Source organism: Gossypium arboreum, chromosome 13 (assembly GCF_025698485.1).
Source record: "Gossypium arboreum isolate Shixiya-1 chromosome 13, ASM2569848v2, whole genome shotgun sequence".
NCBI classification, from domain to species: domain Eukaryota; kingdom Viridiplantae; phylum Streptophyta; class Magnoliopsida; order Malvales; family Malvaceae; genus Gossypium; species Gossypium arboreum.
Window position 1 is genome coordinate 230686 of NC_069082.1, and position 20376 is coordinate 251061.

The window sequence follows — 20376 nt, forward strand, 5'->3', positions numbered from 1 at the left end:
TTAATTCCAGACACGACTCTCAAAAAGGGTCCCCAGTGGAGTCGCCAGCTGTAGCGACGTAAAAATTTTAGTTTGGATTCGGGTCGCTAAATTGTGGCGATTTAGAAAATTGGAAGTTGAAATTTGGATTTAGAATGAACCAGGAGTCGCCACCAATCCTTTTTCTAGGTGTGATCGGACACCTATTAGATTTTCTTTTAAAAAGACGAGGAAAAGGCCGAGTTGAGGTCTACGTTAAAAATCAGAGAAAAATTAGGGTTCGGGAGTCGGTTACGCGCGAGGAAGGTATTAGCACCCTCGCGACGCCCAAAAATTGGTATCTCATAAACACGTGTTGTCTTAGTTTTCAAAAATACGAGTTTAACGTAAAATTTAATCGTAATCCGATTAAAAAGACGAGAAATTTTGGTTTATTCCGGTTTTTGAGAAGGGTATGTCGCTTTAACACGAGCCAATTGACGTTCACCCAACATAGCGATAAACTCGATGACTTAATGTTAAATCGGCATATTGCCTTGATTATTGAAATTAATTAGCAAAATGTGAATGGGATTTTGAAAATAATGTGAAACAAGGTTGATATGCAGTAAGAATAAATAAATGGAAGAGCTATAAATATATTTGAAACAAATAACAAGTATGACAGTAACATTGAAGGAAAACACTAATAATGCATGCAAGATTAAATGTGATATAGTATTGAATACAAGAACACAAAGAGAATACGATGAATATACACATGAAAATAATTAAGAGTATATATGTAAAATATGTATATATAAATATTAGTGGTATTAGCAAGATGTATAAGATAATAAAATATATAACTAGTAATGTTAAATATATATTCATAATATTTACATATGTACATAAAATAAATATTGAGGAACACATGCATCTAAAGAACATATATATGCCAATATATATAACAATGTTATGAAAGGAACGAAACAAATAATGCATAAGATTAAAACGAAGTTTTGAAAAAGAATTATTACCTATATACATATATAATAATAAAATGGATACATGAAATGACTTGAGAAATATACGTATGAATTTAGTATACAAGACTAACAATTAAATAGAATCATATACATGCATGCGGTGTTAGAATGTATATACATACATAATAATAATGTTGGAACACCTATTAATAATATTACGTAGATATATACATATACGTGTAATAATGATGAAAATAATAATAATAATAATAATAGTGAAAATAAATAAGATAATAATACATATAATAGTAAAAAGATAATACTATATGAAATGTGTATATATATATATATAATAATATATATATGCTAATATGAATAATGATAATAATACTAATAATAATAATAAAATACGAAGAAGTATATATAATATAATAATAATATTAAAATACAATAATTAAAAATAATATTATACATAAATATATACAACATTCACATATAAAAGAAAAACGTATACTAATATATAGTAATAATAATAATAAGAATAAGAATAATAAAAAACATGGATATTCAAAAAATAAATAAAAAAAACAAAAAAGGGACTAAAATTAAATCAAAAACAAAGTTATGGGGCTAATTTAAAAAAGAAATAAAAGAAAGGATTGATTTGAACGTGCGAGCAAAATGTGGAGGGTCAGGACAGTAATAATCCCATTTCCTCAAAATGCGCAGCAGTGTGGGGGACCAGATTGCAAAGAACGCTAAATATCGGGGCCAAATTAAAAGCAAGAAAAATCTGATTGCAAACACCTGAAAAAGCGGAAGGGCTGATTGCGCAAATAGCCCTTCCGCGTTTAAAAACACGCGGATCCTGGCGAGTTAGGGTCGGGTCGACCCGATCCAAGGCCTAAACGGCGCCGTTTTGGGGCTTAAGTGCAGCCCCCAAAACGACGCCGTTTCGGAGGGTTATAAATAAGCCGAAATTCAGAAAAAAAATCATTTGTGGGGGAAGAAAGAAAAAAAAAAGAGAAGAAGAGAGGGAAAGAGAGAAGAGGGAGAAGGGAGGGCTCCGGTGGGACTCCGGCTAGGGGTCCGGTCGCCGGACGGTCACCGGACCACCGTCCGTCACGCGGTGGCCGGAAAGGTAATTTTTTTTTTGCTTTTTATTATTATTGGTTTATTTATACTTTAAATATAGTTTTTATTTATTTAGATATTTAGATATAATAGAAATAGGTTAGAGAATAAGACCAAAAATAAAAATTGGAAAAGGTTACCTTAAGGTTTTGATTTTGGGATTTTGGCCACCGAGTTTTGTATTATTCTCCTATCTTTTCTATGTATTTCAATCTGTCTATGTGTTAAAATCTAGTTCTTGTATTGATGTAAAAGAAAATCCCCGATTCTGTTGTTCCATTTGGCTTTCTTATAGCCTATTTTGCTACACTTTGTTATTATTTTTGCCATTCTTCTCTGCTTTTTGTCTGCTGTTGTTTGTTGTTTTGCAGGGCATGGGCGATGGTGGCATGGGGAGCTGCGACGCCAGGGCATGGGCTAATGTCTGATGTCAGAACAAGTGGAAGCCGAACATGGGGGCTAGGGTTTTGGTTGTAGATGGGCTAGGGTCAGTGGGTTAGTTTAGGTGGGCTGTTTGATGATGTTGGGCTGATGAAATTAGGGTGGGTATTAGGTTGGAATGGGTTGTAGTGGGCCATTCGGGTTTGGGTTAGATATTGGGCTATTTTGTATTGGTTAAGGGGCTTGGGTAATTGGGTTTGGCCCAAAATTGGCCTGTACACGAAGCATACAGGAACTTAAAGAATCGGGGATACACGTGAAGCCGAGCACGATGAACAACCTCAAGGACATCTCCTTTTATTGCAACTTCATGGGGAAACTGATGATGCCGCGCTTGTTGGTGGACGATTCGACGGCTTCCAAGTTCTTGAACTTGGTAGCTTTAGAGATGTGTCAGGATTTCAAGAACGATTCCGAGGTCACATCGTACTTATGTTTCATGGACGCACTCATTGATTCAGCAGATGACGTTAAGGAGCTGCGAGATACGGGCATGCTGCATAATTATTTGGGCAAGAATGAAGAAGTGGCTGAGCTTTTTAAAAAAATGAGCAGGAGCTTGGTGCCGGACCAGGCCAGGTACGAAATGGTCATAAACGACATTCATAAGTACTGCAACAATCCATGGAGGGGTGTTGCGACTAAAGCCAATAAGGCAGGTCGATGGATAGGAAAGTTTGCAATATGTATCAGTCGATCGATCTTTCATATGTAGATAATATTATCTAAACATTTGGATGTCTATCTTTGTATGGTAAAATGTTGAATATTTTATGATTGGTTTCATTAAAAAAAATTTGTTAGTTATTGTCTCAAGGAGTTGTTTGGTTTCAAGATTGTGTATCTTGATTGCTCTAAACAAATCTGGGTGTTGATGGTATAAAATATGAATTAATTTTATGATATTATATTATAATATATTTAAAAATTGATTGAGTTGGAATCACTTATTAATTAGGTCTCAATTTAATATCTTTTATTTTACAAATCAATAAATATTATTTAAGGGTAATTTTATCTTTTCATATAAAATTTAGATTCGAATACATATATTATAAAATTTAATATCTCAAACTTTACTATTTCAATTAGATTCATATTTAATAATTATTTTTAAAAAATTGTTCCAAAAATTTCCATAATCTAGTATTGCTTTAGTGATTAAGTTCAGCTTCACCAAAGTTCAAATATTATGCTAACTAAAATCTTCAAGTTCAAATATTATGATAATTAAGAGAAAAAATCAACTAATAGAATAATAGGTTTTGAGTTCGACATGTATATGTATGGTAATCTGTTGAGAATTTTCGATACTGTCAAGATAAGTTTATGAAGTGTTATATATCAAGAGATATAAATAAGTTCAAATTTTATCATGTGTAAAATTTTCGATTTTTATGGTGAATGAGACACTCTCACTCTGTAAAGTCTATAAACAAAATCTTTCAGTCGAGTTGAGATCCTTAACTAAACAACCTAGATAGACGATAAACTGTTGCAAAGTCTTAAAAGGCCGATCCTAAAATGTATTGAAAGTATATAAGTTTGGAGATAGCTAATGAGTTATGTTAAGATAAACTATGAAGAAAGTAATGATTAATTTTAAAATCATTGAAAATTAATAATTTTTAAATAAATATAAAATATTTATAATTATAATTATTTGTAAATAAAATTGTAACATATTATCATTTATTTTAATTTGATAATCACTTATTGAGACATTATCATTCAAGCAGCATTTAGTATTAATTAAAAGATTTGTTTTCATTATAAAAAAATGTTTGATTTTCATTATTATTTTATAATTCAATTTTATTATTTTATTATTATTTGATATTTACTAGCACTTTTTATGTAATATAATACAAAAATATAAAACGGATTGAGTTGGGCTAAGTTCAAACTTTAAACGATAAAACCCAAACTCAAACAATATTATAAGCGAGCATTTTTTTTTGTTCAAGCTCATTTTTCGAGTCTTAGACTTTTGTTTAAATCCTTCTATATTTTAATTGGATATTTAAACTTTGACAAATAATAATTTTTAAACAGATATATTCACCTATAATATATATAAAATAAAATAAAAACTATGTAAGTAATAATTAGAAGAGAGAAGGATTTAACCACTAAAAAACTTATTCCAATTTTCATGGATGAAGTCTTAACAATATCCCACTTTAAAAAAGGTATAAAGCATATAAATATTAAATATATGTATTTTATATATACCAAACTTGTTACCATAAAAAGTAGAAAGGTGATGGGATGAATTCAAAGGTAAACCAAGCTGCTATCTATGAGCAGTACTATAAACCTTAAAATTCAACTACTTGGGAGTCATATCTACAAACCTACTTACTCACCTTTGTAAATGACCAACCCTCAGGACCAACAATTCGTTTAGTATATTCATCATATTCTTTACTAAGATGTCACGTTTAGCCTTTTCTCCTTTAGTTTTTCATTGCTTAAAAAAACTTTATGCTGCAATGTTTATCTTCTTTTTCATAAAACAATCCTTTTTTCCTTTATCAACATTTAAGTTATTTTATCAATAAGTGTTGAGTGAAATAGTAAAGTACTTTGTGGGAAAATGTGACTCTAACCTTCAAAACGACATTATCAATAGGGACAATCATAAATCCTGAATATAAATCGTAAAATTACCAACAAATTTTAATAATAGTTGAATTACAACTAATATAATTTTCCTTCAAATGAAAGCAAACATAAATGCAATTTCCACTAATCGAAACAATTACCAACCTGTAACATCTGCAATGTGCTTACTTTAATTATAATATACCATGCTTTTATGTTACTCGATTTAAATATAAAAATTAAATATGAATATATTTAATTTTTTCAAGTTTTCCGTATATTTAAAATATTTTTATTTTAATTTTTATCTGAATAAGTGTTGTACATGGATATTAAACACGAATACTTCAAGCATACAATCATTTAATGAATAGCCATTGAAGACCTAAGCTTGATAGAGTACAAACATGTTTGTGTACATCAATGAAGAAATTTAATAAGAAATTACAGTGTTCTTTCAGTCTCATAATTCAACTATAATTTATATAATGATATGTAACACCATGAGAGTTTGGGTCTATGTAGGTTATAGGGCCCGCATCACTGGATTAGAATAAACATATTATAAATTTAAAAAGATGTTAAGTGAGTTAAAGTTTGAATATTGCTATATATCTTACAATTTTTCGTCTTAACAATCACTCTTTCAATAAAGTATAAAGCATAGTAATATACCAAACTTGTTACCATAGAAACACAAATTAAACTACTATCTCTAAGTAGTATAAAGCTTAACATTCAGCTACTTGGAGCCATACCAGGTAACAAATAAAGCCTACTCACCTTTCTCTTTAATGCCTAGTAGATTTACCTCCAACCAATGGATACAATTATCGAAATGCCTGCAGAGCCATTGAATTTCATGGAGAAAAAGACGAGGGAATTTGATTCAGCCTTGCATGAAGTCCGAAACCAAGGAAAAGCACAACGTCCAACATCTCCTCAAATAACCAAACCTTTGATACAAAGAGTTTCGCCTGTCCTAATCAACATGAAGGCGGATTTTCAGAAATGTTTCGAACCAAGGCTGGTAGCTCTCGGCCCTTTGCACCACGGTAACCCCAAGCTCCAGCGTGCCGAGCAGTCCAAGCTTAAATTCGCCGCTCTCTTCGTGAATGAGAACGAGACTAACCGTGATGACCTGTTCGACAAGGTCAAGGCGGAGATAGGTGATTTGAGGAAGTGTTATAACCCGGAGGACATTGCTGCTTATGACGATGAAATGCTGGCTTGGATGTTGTTCGTTGATGGTTGTGCAGTGCTGTGTGCTGTACGCTATGGTATGGAAGGCAAGTTTGATAAGTTGAATACAAAAGCTGATCTTTTGGTAATTGCACAACTTGATTTGTTTTTGCTAGAAAACCAACTTCCGTACAAGCTGCTTAAGATATTGATTGGCTCAGCCAAAGATCCCGAAATATGGGAAAAATCAATCACAGACTTTGTAGCTGAGAACCTTATGACAAACATAAAGCAGAAGAGCAAACATGTAGCTGATAATAAAGATTATGCGCACCTTTTGGAGAGGTTACGTGACGAGCTCCTGACAGGGAAGGAAATGAAGATAGACAGTAGCGTGATTGGTCGGATGCTGCTGTCTTGCGGAGACAATCGCAAACATAGGAAAACGTTTCGAAGCATAAAGGAACTTAAAGAATCGGGGATACACGTGAAGCCGAGCACGACGAACAACCTCAAGGACATCTCGTTTTCTTGCAACTTCTTGGGGAAACTGATGATGCCGCGCTTGTTGGTGGACGATTCGACGGCTTCCAAGTTCTTGAACTTGGTAGCTTTAGAGATGTGTCGGGATTTCAAGAACGATTTCGAGGTCACATCGTACTTATGTTTCATGGACACACTCATTGATACAGCAGATGACGTTAAGGAGCTGCGAGTTACGGGCATGCTGCATAATTATTTGGGCAGTGATGAAGAAGTGGCCAACCTTTTCAATAAAATGAGCAGGGATTTGGTGCCGGACCAGACCAGGTACGAAAAGGTTATAGAGGACATTCATAGGTACTGCAACAATCCATGGACGGATGCCTTGGCTCAAATTTATTACACCTATTTTAGTACCCCATGGACTTTCCTTGCCTTTGTTGGTGCCATTATAGGCCTTCTTTTCTCTGCCATTCAAGCTTATTTCTCGTTGCCACAGAACAGAAGTGGTTAAACTCCTTGAATCCAGCCCTTTAAACAGTGCTTTAACCATTTGTTTTTATTATAGTATATATACTATATCCTGCCTCCATTGTTGGCCAGCCTAGTGCCACATTTTCCACTTTGTTTTATAATAAGGGATTGTTTGGTTTCATGTTGTAACTCATTTTCTTTTTTAATTTCTAAAACGATTATAAAAACTGGCTTTTGTAACTGGATTTATCGGTGATTTATTTGTATATTTAATGGAAAATTCTTATTTGAATATTACTTCCAATTCGAATAAAATTAAATTCAGATTGTAAAATCAACAAGAATACTCATGTTTAAACCAATGAAAGAATATGTCAATCTACATCGGTGCTTTTTAACTACCTTTGATTCTTTTCTTAGCCGATGAAAAACAAAGGAGAAATGGGGTGTGAGAATTAATATTACCAAAGATACTAAACTTTACATTCAAGCTAAACTTTATAACAATAATCGGATGAAAAACCAATGAAAAACCAAAAACATTGATATCTATTACTTTGTAAAAATAAGAAATTTTTTATGATTTTATAATTAAGTTGAAACCCAATTGAGAAGTGATACCGACTGAGTTAATCAACTCTTTTAAATGTAATATAATATTATAAAATTATTTATAAATTAATTCATGCATTGATATACATTATTAATGAATGAAGACCAAGATTTGTTTATTCAGATACACAATCTGAAACCAAACAACTCCATAAGACAATCATAAACCAAAGTGGAAAATGTAGCACAATGCTGGCCAAAAATGGAGACAAGACAGGATACAGTATGCTATTAATAAAAATAGAATATTATAGAAACAAAAACAGAGGATTGAAAGCACACTTTGTAAGACTGGTTTCAAGGAGAACTCTTGTTCTGTGGTAACGAGAAATAAGCCTGAATAGCAGAGAAAAGAAGCCCCATAATGGCACCCATAAATGCAAGGAAAGTCCATGGCCTCTCAAAATGGGTGTAATAAGCTTTAGCCAAGGCAGCCGTCCATGGATTAGTACGGTACTTATGAATGTCCTCTGTAACCTTAAAGTACCTTTTTTGGTCCGGTACCAAATCCCTGCTCATTTTATTAAAAAGCTCAACCACTTCTTCGTCACTGCCCAAATAATTAAGCAGCACGCCACTAACTCGCAGCTCCTTAACATCATCTGCTGAACCAATAAGCGAGTCCATGAAACATAGGTACGATGTGACCTCGAACTTATTCTTGAAATCCGGACACATCTCTAAAGCTACCAAGTTCAAGAACTTAGAAGCCATCGAATCGTCCACCAACAAGCGCGGGATCATCAGTTTCCCCAAGTAGTTGCAATAAAAGGAGATGTTCTTGAGGTTGTTCGTCGTGCTCGGCTTCACGTGTATCCCCGATTCTTTAAGCTCCTTTACCCCTCGAAACGTTCTCCTATGTTTGCGGCTGTCTCCCCAGGACAACAGCTTCCGACCCATCACGCTACTGTCTCTTTTCATTTTGTCCCCTGTCAGGAGTTGGTCACGAAACCGCTCCAAAAGATGCGCATAATCTTTATTATCATCTACATGTTTGCTCTCCTGCTCTATGTTTGTCATAAGGTTCTGAGCTATAAACTCTGTGATTGATTGTTCCCATACTTTGGGATCTTTGGCTGAGCCAATCAATATCTTAAGCAGCTTGTAAGGAAGTTGGTTTTCTAGCAAAAACAAATCAAGTTGTGCAAATACCAAAAGATCTGCTTTTGTATTCAACTCATCAAACTTACCTTCCACAACGTAACGTACCGCACACAACACGGCACAACCGTCTACGAACAGCATCCAAGCTAGCCTTTCATCGTTATAAGCAGCAATGTCCTCCGGGTTATAACACTTCCTCAAATCACCTATCTCCGCCATGACTCTGTAGAACAGTTCTTGATCATCAGTATAACCGTTATCAAGCGCAAAGCGAGCGGCGAATTTAAGCTTGACCTGCTCAGAGCGCATGAACTCGGGTTTACCATGATGCAAAGGGCCGAAGGCAACCAGCCTCGGTTCGAAACATTTCTTGAAATCAGCCTTCGTGTTGAGTAAGAGTGGTGAAACTCTTTGTATTAATGGTTTGGCTCCTTGCCATGAACCTTGTAATGGTCCCTGGTTTTGGACTTCATACAGGGCTGACTTAAATGCATCCCTCTTTTCCTCGATGAAATCCCATGGCACTGCCTCAGGCATTTGAATAATTGTATGCCTTGGTTGGTCCTGGTGGTTGGTCATTTACAAAGATGAGTAAGTAGGTTTGTAGATATGACTCCAAGTAGTTGAATTTTAAGGTTTATACTACTCACAGAGAGTAGCTTGGTTTACCTTTGAATTCATCCCATCACCCTTGTACCTTTTATGGTAACAAGTTTGGTATTGTTAAGACTTCATCCATGAAATATATTATAGGAGAATATATTTGTTTAAGAATTATTATTTGCCAAAGCTTGAATCTCCACTTAAAATATGGGAGGATTTAAACAAAACTATAAGACCCTAAAATTGAGTTTGAACAAAAAAAAAATTCACTTAAAATATAATTTAAGCTTGGGTTTCACCATTTAAGGCTCAAGCTTCGCTCAACCAAGCTTCGCCAAATCAAACTTATATACTTTGAATGCATTAAATATAAATCCTTATCTATACGTATAAAATATCTTTTATTATTTTTTTGAAATGTCCCATTAATCCTTATTAGCCTTTTCTTTTATTATATTTTAAAAGAAATCTATCTTTTATTTTAGTAATTTATACTATTTTCATTTTATTATTTTTTTAAAATAATCTATTATTTTCACTCATATTCTTTACTAAGATGCCACGCTTAGCCTATTCTCCTTTTGTTTTTCATTGCTTAAAACAAGTTTATGCTGCAATGGTTTCTTTTATTAAAATAATATTTCTTTCCTTTACCATCATTTAATTTATTTTAACAAAAATGTTGAATACACCTTTCATGGTACATTACACTCCAATAAAAAATGAGAATTAAAAGGATAAATACGAATTCTAAACATGTATTGCGGCATATATTATGACTAAAATAGTTGAGTTTCAATATAATATTTATTTGAAACGTATAAATTTTGCATAATTTTTTTAAGCTCACTATTAACTACGCATTCAAATAATCTTGGATTTTTATTGTTTCTACTTTTACATTAGCATGTTGATAACCAAAAAGATAAAATTAAATAATTAAATGATTATCTTATAACTTCTAATAATTGACCAAAAAATTACTAATAATTAAGTTACTACTAGTGTAATTTACCCTTAAACGAAAGTAAACTTAATTGCAATCCTCATTAGAGGTGATCATCGGCCGGGTGTTAATAAAATTTTAAGCTCATTTTCCAAGCTTAAACCCGAACCGATCCAAAAAATGAACTTAAAATTTTACTCAAATCCAAATCCGAATAAAATACTAAAATTCGAGCCCAGCCCGACTTGTACTAATTTTTTATATTATTATTTTTATATTAAAAATTTTAAAATATAATACATTAAACACACTAAAAACATTAAAATAAATATTTACCAACAAATTAAAAATATATTTATACTTGAATAATTCTATCGTATAACTTAACAAGTAAATACCTCTAAAATAGTAATAAAATTAACAATAAAATAAGAATTATATAATATTCAAACAATAATAAAAATATAGTAACAATATAATAATATTATTATAGAAAACCATAGAAACAACAGTAAAACAGCAGAAGTTTTTTTTTTTTTTTTTTGCAAATTTGAACCCAAATTGAAAAAGTTTATTGTGACCCAACCCATTTAGAAAATGAGCATTAATTTTTTGTCAAAGTTCATTTTTTTAAGCCTATATTTTTAACCAACTCTTTCTACTTTTCAAATAAACCTTCAAATCAGGTGACCCTACTCATCAAAACAAGGCAAGTAAAGTAATTTTCCATATTGCCAACTGCTTACTTTAATTATAATATACTATGTTAGTCGGACAACAGTGTAAGAGTCAAATACGAGTATGTTAACTTTTTCCAAGTTTTTCCATATATTTGGAATATCCTTGCCTAAAACCTTTATCCAAACATGCGTTGGACATGGGTGTAAACACGAATACTTCAAGGAACATCATGATACACTCCTTCAATGAATAGCCATTGAAGACTTGTAAATATATGGATAAGATTTGGAGTAAAATGCAGTAGTCCGCTTGATAGAACAAACATGTTTGTGTACATGAATGAAGAATAAATTACAGTGTTCTTTCATTCTCATAATTCAACTATATAATGATATGCAACCCCATCAACAAACTTAAAGCATGCAATAAATGGATTACCTTTTGATCATCTTACTCTCTATCCTTCACTAAATTATTGATCATGTTGACCAAAGGAACAGTTCCCTTACCCATAATCTCTAACCTAGAGGTATTAGAGGCATGATAGAACAGTGATAGCCCAAAAGTTATGAGTTCTGGGAGAAACAATCTAGATGACAAGAATCCATGCCAATAATGAGGTTCCAAATCGAAAAACGCATCAAAAAACCTTCTCGTTGCTGGTAAATCGAGCTTAAGTAGAATATCCATCCCGAAACAGAAGAATTCCCTTTGTCTCCTTCTTTGTATTGGCCATAAATCTCTCCATACTTCAGTAGACAATTTGTTTCCCATCAAGTTCTTTCCCGGATCAAGGCACCGGACGATAGCATCCGCAACGATTGGAGCAGCTGCTAGTGTTCTTGCAACCATGTAACCCGTCGACGGGTGCACCATTCCCGCTGTTCCGCCAATTCCCACAACTCTTTGGGGTAAAACCGGAAGGGGACCGCCCATTGGAATGACGCAATGCTCGTCCTCTTCGATGCTCTTAACTTTTATTCCTAGGTGCTTTAACCTAGCTACCATTCTTTCCTTGATATCATCCATAGGCAAGCCTGGTCGAGCAACTAGAGAAGTTTCCTCGAGAAATATTCGGTTTGACGAGAAGGGCATCGCATAAAGAAACGTGGGAATTCTACTATTTCTCTCCTTCAACTCCTTACTATCGGAAAGATGCGAATCTCTCCAATCCATAAAAACCATCTTTTCAACATCAAAAGGATGTTCTTCAACCTCAGCTAAAATTCCATAAGCCATTTGATACCCCGGATTATATGGCTTATCATATTGAACAAGACACCTCGAGAATCCAGTAGCATCAAGAACAACAGTAGCTTGAACCGTAACACCGTCATTACAAATCAATAAAGACTTTGATTCCTCATGAATAACCTTAATAACCTTTGCTTGATGGAATTTCACACCATTAGATATACACTTTAACAGCATTTTCGACTTAAGCTGTTTCCTATTAACCCTTCCATAAGGTCTATCAAGATCTTTCTTTTTTCCATCATCAATATACACAACAGCACCAGACCAGGTTGTATCAAGACAATCAAGCAAATCCATAGCTTCAAATTCATCAACCCAAACACCATAATTATTAGGCCAAATCAATTTTGGTGATGGATCAATTGAACAAACTGAAAGTCCTGCTTGTGAAACTTGTTGAGCAACAGCTAAACCAGCAGGACCACCACCAACAACAGCTAAATCCACAACAGCACCTTTTGATGGATCAAACATAGGAAGTTCATATTCTAAATTTTCCTTTTTAGTTTCAGGGACTAACTCTAAAAGAGCACTACTACTTGCCTTAACCTTAACACAACCATTAGGGACTCTTCTTTTCTTAGGAACAAACTTAACTTCTTGGTTGGTTTTACAAGCTTTTTCTGAAAACCCGTGGAGTAAAACTGAAAATTCAAGCTTGCTATGTGTTCTAAGTAAAGTATCCATGGAAATTTCAATAAAGGGTCTTTTAATACCTACTCAAAAACCAAACTTGGATCTTCAAAAAAAAAAGCTTTACCATAAAAAGTTTAGTCTTTTAATAATCCCCAGCTCAGAAAATCAATTGCATCCAAGGATTTGAAACTAAACAAGCCATTAACACTTGTAAACATTGAAAAAATAATGAAGACTAAAAGAGAAGAGACTCACCAAGACATGGAAATGAAGTTAAGAAATGGAGAGAAAATTTGGGGGTACGGGGCTCATTGATGGAGCTTTCACAAAAACAAGAGATATATGTGGCAAAAGGTAAAGCTTGTGTGGTCTGCCCTGAACGACAAAGGGAACTGTAGATGGAATCCCTTTTTTTTTTTTTTTTGCTTTTTAGGGATTTTTTTCATAGAACGATAAATAAATATAAAGAATTGACAAATTAATCCTTATATATGTTAGATCAAAGTATAAATTAGTCTTTAATTGGTAGAATAATTAGATAATTATATGTAGTATACCACTTGTACCTATTTTGAAGTACAGGAATCAGTTTTTAACTGTAAAAATAGAAAATAAATTTAACAAAATGATTAATTTTCTCTTTAATTTAACATATAAAAACTAATTTTTTATTTTTGAGTAAATAGAAAAAATACAATTTAATTCTTAATATAGGGCCATTATGATAGTTTTACCATAAATCATTTCAGAAAGTGGAGATAGGCCAGCACCAAGTTCATCTGCAGTACAACAGAGGTTTAGTTTTATGGATGGATGGATATCCACGTGTCCACTTAAATCCAACACTACCAATTTCTTCTTTTTGGAACGAAAACTACCAATATTATTGCTTCATGTAAGAAGATTTTAATATCCAAAATAATTAGGGAAAAGAGAGGATTCACCCTCCTAAAATGTGGAATTTCTCTTTTAACACCTTTTATAATTTATACAATTTTACATTAATAAAATTAAAATTAATTATATTTTATTTTTAAAAATAATAAAATTTTGATTTTATTTTTAAAAAGTTATAAAAATATAAACTATTAAAATGAAAGAATTATATTTTTATTAAAACATATAATTTAATTCGGTACCATTAAAAAAAATTTAACATTGTCTAGTGAATTTTTAGATTTCATAAGTAAGATCAAAAGATTGATAAGTATTTTATAAGAACATAGTAAAAATTTAAAATATATATATATATACGTATAAATTTTTAAGATTATTTTAAAAGAAATTATTATTATACCAAATACTCGATATTTATGCATTATAAGACAAAACTAAAATTCACGAACATAGACAATTTTTTTTGCAAAATTAGAATTATTTTTAAGTAAATAATTATCTTTAAAAAATGGAAGTTCTTTTAAGAAATTATTTTAAATTTTAGAGAGCAAATTTTCAAAAAGAATAAATACTAGCAATGTGATAAAAATACACAAGATAAATATGTCATTATTTTGTTAAATTAACTGATCCATTAGTTCAATAAACAGGAATTATCAAAGTAAAAGAAACAAATAGTGATAATATTTATGTCATACAAAAATTACAAATAGTAAAAAAAAATTAATCAATCATGGTAAATTTTTTACTAGCAATGAATACCCTTTTTCAAAGCAGGGACCAATTTGTTGCCACCCAAAAATTAACTCTAACAGCTTGGTAGGGTATTAGATTAATCTTAAGCATCTACAACACCACCCTGATTATCATCATGGGCACTTCGGGTCAGATTATCGGTAGCAACTGTCTCATTTACTGCACCTGCATCATCGTCTTCGGATGCGGAGCTATCATCCTTCTCTGGACACTCCAGCTGCACACATTCAGCTACTTCAGTACTACAACTATCTGAATCAGGGCTTCTACTTGACTGTGCCAAGTCGGCTTTCTTCACGACGTTGAGCATAAGTCCATTAATGACCTTTTCAGGTTGTAAGAGATCACCTTCAGTGACCATAATGCTAGAACCGTTAACAGGCGGTCTGTTCCCGAAATCCCTTTGATCAAACTCGTGTTCTGAACCTCTATCTGATTTCATCATCCTCGGACTGTGACTAAAAGAATCCCCACCGCATATCTGAAATCCAGGAGAACTAGGATGAGCCATTAGACCTTTGTTCACTTCAGCTTCAGCGTCTAGATTTTGGACAAAGTCGATGAACAGATTTGCGGAACTTGTCCTCATCAACGGACCACCAGATCTTGTCCAAGAATGTATGTCTACACCTTCTGATTCACTATCACTTCCATCGTAGGCACTGCGATGGGCTCGTAAATTCCTAGCAGGTGGTGGTATTCCCAAAGAACTACCTACTCCGTGATGCAAAGACGAAGTAACATCTGTGAGAAGGTCTTCTTCGAGGGAGCCTGATGAGTTTTCTCTTGCAATGCAATTCCAAGACGGGATTCTCTTCGAAGCATTGAATTTGGTTGTTGTGTTGGCAAGAAGACCATGAGATGAAGCGGCAGCAGCTCTGTCAGCACTCCGTTTAAGCCTACGCATGTGGTTAAGAATTGCAACACACTCATCGAGGGCAAGCTCAATGCCGCAATTTGCTTTCATAGCTGACAGCTTCTCCCAAGTGCATCTTCTCCCTTGGTTGGCTGCCTTTTGAAGCTCCACAAGAGTTGGGTTTTGTAGAATTTTCAAGTACTGTTAATAGTTAAAAAACAGCATAGATAGAGTCAGACAAGGTTTGAACGGAACTAAACCCGAGTGCTCAAGCTTTCACCAATTTTTAATCTGAATGTAACCAAAGATAAGCCTAAAAATGATTTTGAACATACCTGAGAAACTGTAGCTGGCATAACCACGGTAATATCACCCTCCCAATCTTGAGCAAATATCTTGGCTAGTCCCCCCATACGAAATCCCAGTTCAAGTATTTGGCTACATCTATGTTTAACTTCCATCTCGGTTAGGTGCGCAAACTACAATTTAAAAACAATAAAACTAGTTCATTTCATCATTCAAATAATAAGACAAGTAAACAGACAAAGGCATCATAACAACAACTACCAAGATCATAATATGGTTTAAATACACCCACAAACATAAACCAAGATCATAAGTGTAACCAATATAAACATACCTTTGCCGCAAAGTTACCACCATGGGCTCGAACAAACTCCTTTACCCTCAAAAATGGTATGATATGAGGGTTTGCTTGACTCACAATGAAATGATTGACATTGAACAGCTCCTTAAGTTGCATCATAGGTAAATCGACCTCCAAGCTACCATCCCTCCATCGACGAGCAGTTGCACTAGAACCCTCCTCGGGATCCAAATTAAAGGGAGGATGGTAAGGAACGAGTTCCCCACTCCTATCTTTCGCCATTAGTTCCTGAGCTTCAAAAAGGCCAGGAAAAGCACAAGAAGCGCTTACGGCACTCCATATGACAACATGAGGTGAAGTCAAGTAATTTAGGCATCGAGGTGGCTCATGTTTCCTTGGTGAGCAAACTGTTATTCCGAGTACTCGACCAGTCATATCATAAGCCTCTTGAAATGTAAGATTACTTGTAAGGTGTCTTAACATCCATTGCATGTGTCTGATCTCATGAACAGCCCCTTGTCTCATGACTCTCCTAACAACTGCAAATATTCCACCCAGTTGATCATAAAACTGCAACGACCGCCAAGAGTCTTCGAAGAAGCTTTGCAGCTCGGGCCATGACCTTGTTCCAACAATAGCACACATAATGGATCCTACACTCGAACCAGCGATTATCCTCGGTAAAAGCTTATGCTCTACTAGTGTTTTAACTACACCAATATGAAATGCTCCAAGAGAAGCACCCCCACTTAAAAGCAACGCCGTTCTACCAAATGCATGCCTTGTTTCATGCATAAAAGCAAGCTTCTCTTCCAAGGAAAGCTCCTCTGAATCAGAGTCACAAACCATTCTCAACTGAGTGGAGACCTCATCAATGTAATCCTTGATGAGTTTAGGCACATGAAGCCTTCCTTTATGAAGCTCAGGATTACACATATTACCAAGATTTCTAATAAGATCAGCTCTCATACAAAAGATAATATCCCTAAGAGATCCATCTTGGCGACGACGCCGAAGCTCTTGAATCTTGTTTCTCACAAGTTCCTCATCATAAAGATTTGATTCATTCATCTTCGGTGTTTCTTTATCAAGCATCTTAGCAGCATGAGCCCATTCTTCATATGTCAATGCAGTTCTCATCATATTTCTCCAAAATTTCCTTCTATAAGCCATTTCAGCCCTGAACTTTACATTCGTGTACCGTTTCACCAAAAAAGCAATAATAGTCACCAATGCTAATATCCCCTGAGGATTCCGGGGATGCAACCATGATATCAATGGCGAAACCAAGTTCTTACATCTATAGAATAAATCCACCAATACATGAAAAATTTGATGCCTGAAATGTGCCATTGACTTACACAACAGGATCCTAAAAGCAATCGTACGACCAATGATCGTCGAAGGACCAATCGCAAATGAATCAACACTGGCCTCATTAGTTATATCCATAGCTAGTTTGCAATAAAGATTTTCTAACAGGGAATGAAAGCAAACAGTATTGGCTTTGTTTTTGCACCAAATATCAGAGAAAAATACAAAAAGACACTAATGGATTTGTTCACCAACTTGAATTCAGAAACACTAAAGATCAATGAGAAACTGATCCTATAACCCTAAATTCACCTCCTTCCTTTTCTTCAAATATATAGAAAATTAAGCGGATTAATATATATCCCAATTGAAAAGGAAAACAAGCAAAATTTTCTATTTAAGATTAAGAGTTAGATAGTTTCCAACCTCGTTCAGCTCCTGAATTCCAACAAATTTCTGACTATCTACAAAAAAACCAACAAGAACCCAAATTCTCTTAAAATCTACAAATCCAAATAAAAGAAAACCCAGATTCTAATTCCCATTACACACACAAGAAACCAAGAACCTGTTCGGTTTCTCTTTTTTTTCCACAATAATCTAAACGAAACCCAAAAAAGGTCTCAAAGAAGACAATAATTATCACCAGTTAAAAAAACCATGGGTTTTCCTTTGACAATTCCAAAAAATTGGGGCAAATAGCTAACAAAGGAAAACCCAGGAAAAGAAAACCAGATACATCCCCATCGAGTGCTAATATAATATGAAGGCCAGTAGGCTAAATATAAACATCCAAAAGCGAAATTATTGGGGGAAAGGGAAACTTTGGGATCTGCTAAAAGAGATAACGGTGCCAATGTGAAGGAAAGATTCTGGATGGAGAAAGAAGATTATATAAAAAAAAAAACACAAAATAAAGGAGAAGATAAGATTCTGATCGTTGGGAAACTAACTTTCTATTTATAAAAAAAAAAGCATTAAAGAAACAAAATTTTGAAAGAAAACTTTGGGTTGTGTTAAAGCTTTGGTTTTTAGCTACGATTTTGTGTAGCTTGGAGGGATGGGGTCTTGGTTGCTTTTGCTTGCAAGCAACAACTGCTTTAAATTTGTGAGGAGATTGAGAGTAGAATTCAAAATTCTAGCGAGGGGGGTTTGGCTTTCAATGTAAACAGATAAGTTCGTAATGAATTACGTCAGATTTTGGTGGCAACAAAATGTACTTTTTAGTTGATTCAACTCACCTTTTATTATTATTATTATCGAAGTCAGCAAAATGTTAGATTTTGAATTCATGACTGTTACCTCGATCATAAAGGGAACTTGTCCTTTTATCTCAACTCTATTTATTACATTGCAAGTCTCTCAAACTATAAGTGCGGATACGCTTTAAGAGTTAAATCGAACTTAGATAAATATAAAATATATTAATATCATATTTAAATTTAATTCGAATTCAGTTTAGTTTAGCTCATGAACAGCTTTATTTGAGTGATGTCTCTTTTATATTTATTTGAGACTGACACAAACTTACCTAAACATCAAGTCTCTTTATTATAAAGATTAAATTAAAATAATTCTTTACTGTTAAATAGATAAATTTAATTCTTGTACTATAAAAAATTAAATAAGATAAAATTAAAATAGAGTTAATATTTATTATTTACTGTGTAACTCCAAACAAAATATTTCATCTGATTTAATCTTATTTGATTATTTTTCTAGTACAAAGATTAAATCAATTCATTTAATAGTAAATAGACTAATTTGATACAATATGTATAATAGAGGGACTTATCAAAAAAATTGAGGAGGTTATGCAATACCAGACAAGAAATGCGTATGGGGATGGTGAAGCGACGTAATAGACCAAAAAATAAACGTGGAGCATAATAATATAATATAGCATTGCACAGAAGGTGGATATGAATAACAAGTAACCCAAACGTGGCATTTATGTCCCACTTCCCACCTTTCTTTCCATATAAAACTCTGATGGTTATTGGTAATTCAGATAACGTTTTCTAATATATAGAGTTGCAATATTAGGTAGCCGTGAATATCATTATCATCTGCAGCAAGAAAACTTATCAAGGAGCTGCGGTTTTTTCGGTAAAAGATTCTTATACTATGAGTTAGATTACATTGACAACGATGTCTGCTATATCAAAAGTAAATTAATCTTTCTATTAAAAATTCCATTAATTTTTACTATTAAAAACTGATTTGTGTATGTTAACATAAGGTACCACGTGTAACTATTTGATTATTTTGCTAACTACACTGATTTTTAACTATAGAAATGGACAAAATTTTCAACAGAAAAAACGGTTTGCTCTTTGATAGAATGTAAATAGAGAAAAATACAATCTGATTCCTAGTGCAGAGGACTCCAGGATGTATTACCGATTTTCACACAAGTGTTTTAGCTTTTTTTCCCCTCAACAAATTGTATGCAAGGTGCAATTTCGAGAATGAAATTGTATGCATTCATATAAAAATGGTATATGAATAGACATAGACAACATAAACAAAACTTTCTATGCAAATAAGATGCTTCATCGACCAAAAATCCATCTTTGTAACATAACAATACCAGCATACAAGGAATTAAGCAATGAATCACTAACAGAATCTAAAGCCAAATTCAACCCAAAATCCAAGAAGACAAGCAATTATCAATTGAACAAGCACATGAAAAACTTCCTTCATAATTCCAAAGTACGATAAAGGACATCGGAACAAGGAAACTAAAAGCTAGAAGTTCCTATAAAATCCAAGATTTGCAGTTAATGCATCTCTCTTCAAAAGAAGGCTGATAGAAGTAAAAAAGGGTATTCAT

General features: G+C 33.5%; 4 protein-coding genes across 4 annotated transcripts; 1 reads left to right on the plus strand and 3 right to left on the minus strand.

Moving 5' to 3' along the window:
- The first annotated feature begins 5823 nt into the window (after positions 1-5823).
- LOC108463359 (UPF0481 protein At3g47200-like) lies at positions 5824-7565 on the plus strand. Its single transcript, XM_017763304.2, has 2 exons — positions 5824-6409; positions 6488-7565. Exons 1-2 carry the CDS (start codon positions 5950-5952, stop codon positions 7306-7308), a joined length of 1281 nt encoding a protein of 426 aa, XP_017618793.1. The 5' UTR covers positions 5824-5949; the 3' UTR covers positions 7309-7565.
- A 403-nt stretch (positions 7566-7968) lies between these two features.
- Positions 7969-9913, minus strand: LOC108462344 (UPF0481 protein At3g47200-like). Its single transcript, XM_017762306.2, has one exon. It carries the CDS (start codon positions 9561-9563, stop codon positions 8178-8180), a length of 1386 nt encoding a protein of 461 aa, XP_017617795.1. The 5' UTR covers positions 9564-9913; the 3' UTR covers positions 7969-8177.
- A 1585-nt stretch (positions 9914-11498) lies between these two features.
- LOC108461128 (lycopene beta cyclase, chloroplastic/chromoplastic) lies at positions 11499-13535 on the minus strand. Its single transcript, XM_017760841.2, has one exon. It carries the CDS (start codon positions 13156-13158, stop codon positions 11665-11667), a length of 1494 nt encoding a protein of 497 aa, XP_017616330.1. The 5' UTR covers positions 13159-13535; the 3' UTR covers positions 11499-11664.
- Positions 13536-14613: 1078 nt separating this feature from the next.
- LOC108464131 (triacylglycerol lipase SDP1-like) lies at positions 14614-18766 on the minus strand. Its single transcript, XM_053023995.1, has 3 exons — positions 16257-18766; positions 15952-16095; positions 14614-15817 (listed from the first exon to the last, which is right to left on the minus strand). The coding sequence occupies exons 1-3, from the start codon at positions 17673-17675 to the stop codon at positions 14843-14845; spliced, it is 2538 nt and encodes an 845-aa protein (XP_052879955.1). The 5' UTR covers positions 17676-18766; the 3' UTR covers positions 14614-14842.
- Between the last annotated feature and the right edge of the window lie 1610 nt (positions 18767-20376).

Excerpts from the sequence above, each read along its gene's own strand:
- LOC108463359 (XM_017763304.2), top strand. The coding sequence starts at position 5,950 with ATGGATACAATTATCGAAATGCCTGCAGAGCCATTGAATTTCATGGAG. Across the intron at positions 6,410-6,487 it reads GCTGTGTGCTGTACGCTATG|AAAACCAACTTCCGTACAAG; the intron begins GTATGGAAGGCA and ends TGTTTTTGCTAG.
- LOC108464131 (XM_053023995.1), bottom strand. The coding sequence starts at position 17,675 with ATGGATATAACTAATGAGGCCAGTGTTGATTCATTTGCGATTGGTCCT. Across the intron at positions 16,096-16,256 it reads GTGGTAACTTTGCGGCAAAG|TTTGCGCACCTAACCGAGAT; the intron begins GTATGTTTATAT and ends TTTAAATTGTAG. Across the intron at positions 15,818-15,951 it reads TGCCAGCTACAGTTTCTCAG|TACTTGAAAATTCTACAAAA; the intron begins GTATGTTCAAAA and ends AACTATTAACAG.
- LOC108461128 (XM_017760841.2), bottom strand. The coding sequence starts at position 13,158 with ATGGATACTTTACTTAGAACACATAGCAAGCTTGAATTTTCAGTTTTA.
- LOC108462344 (XM_017762306.2), bottom strand. The coding sequence starts at position 9,563 with ATGACCAACCACCAGGACCAACCAAGGCATACAATTATTCAAATGCCT.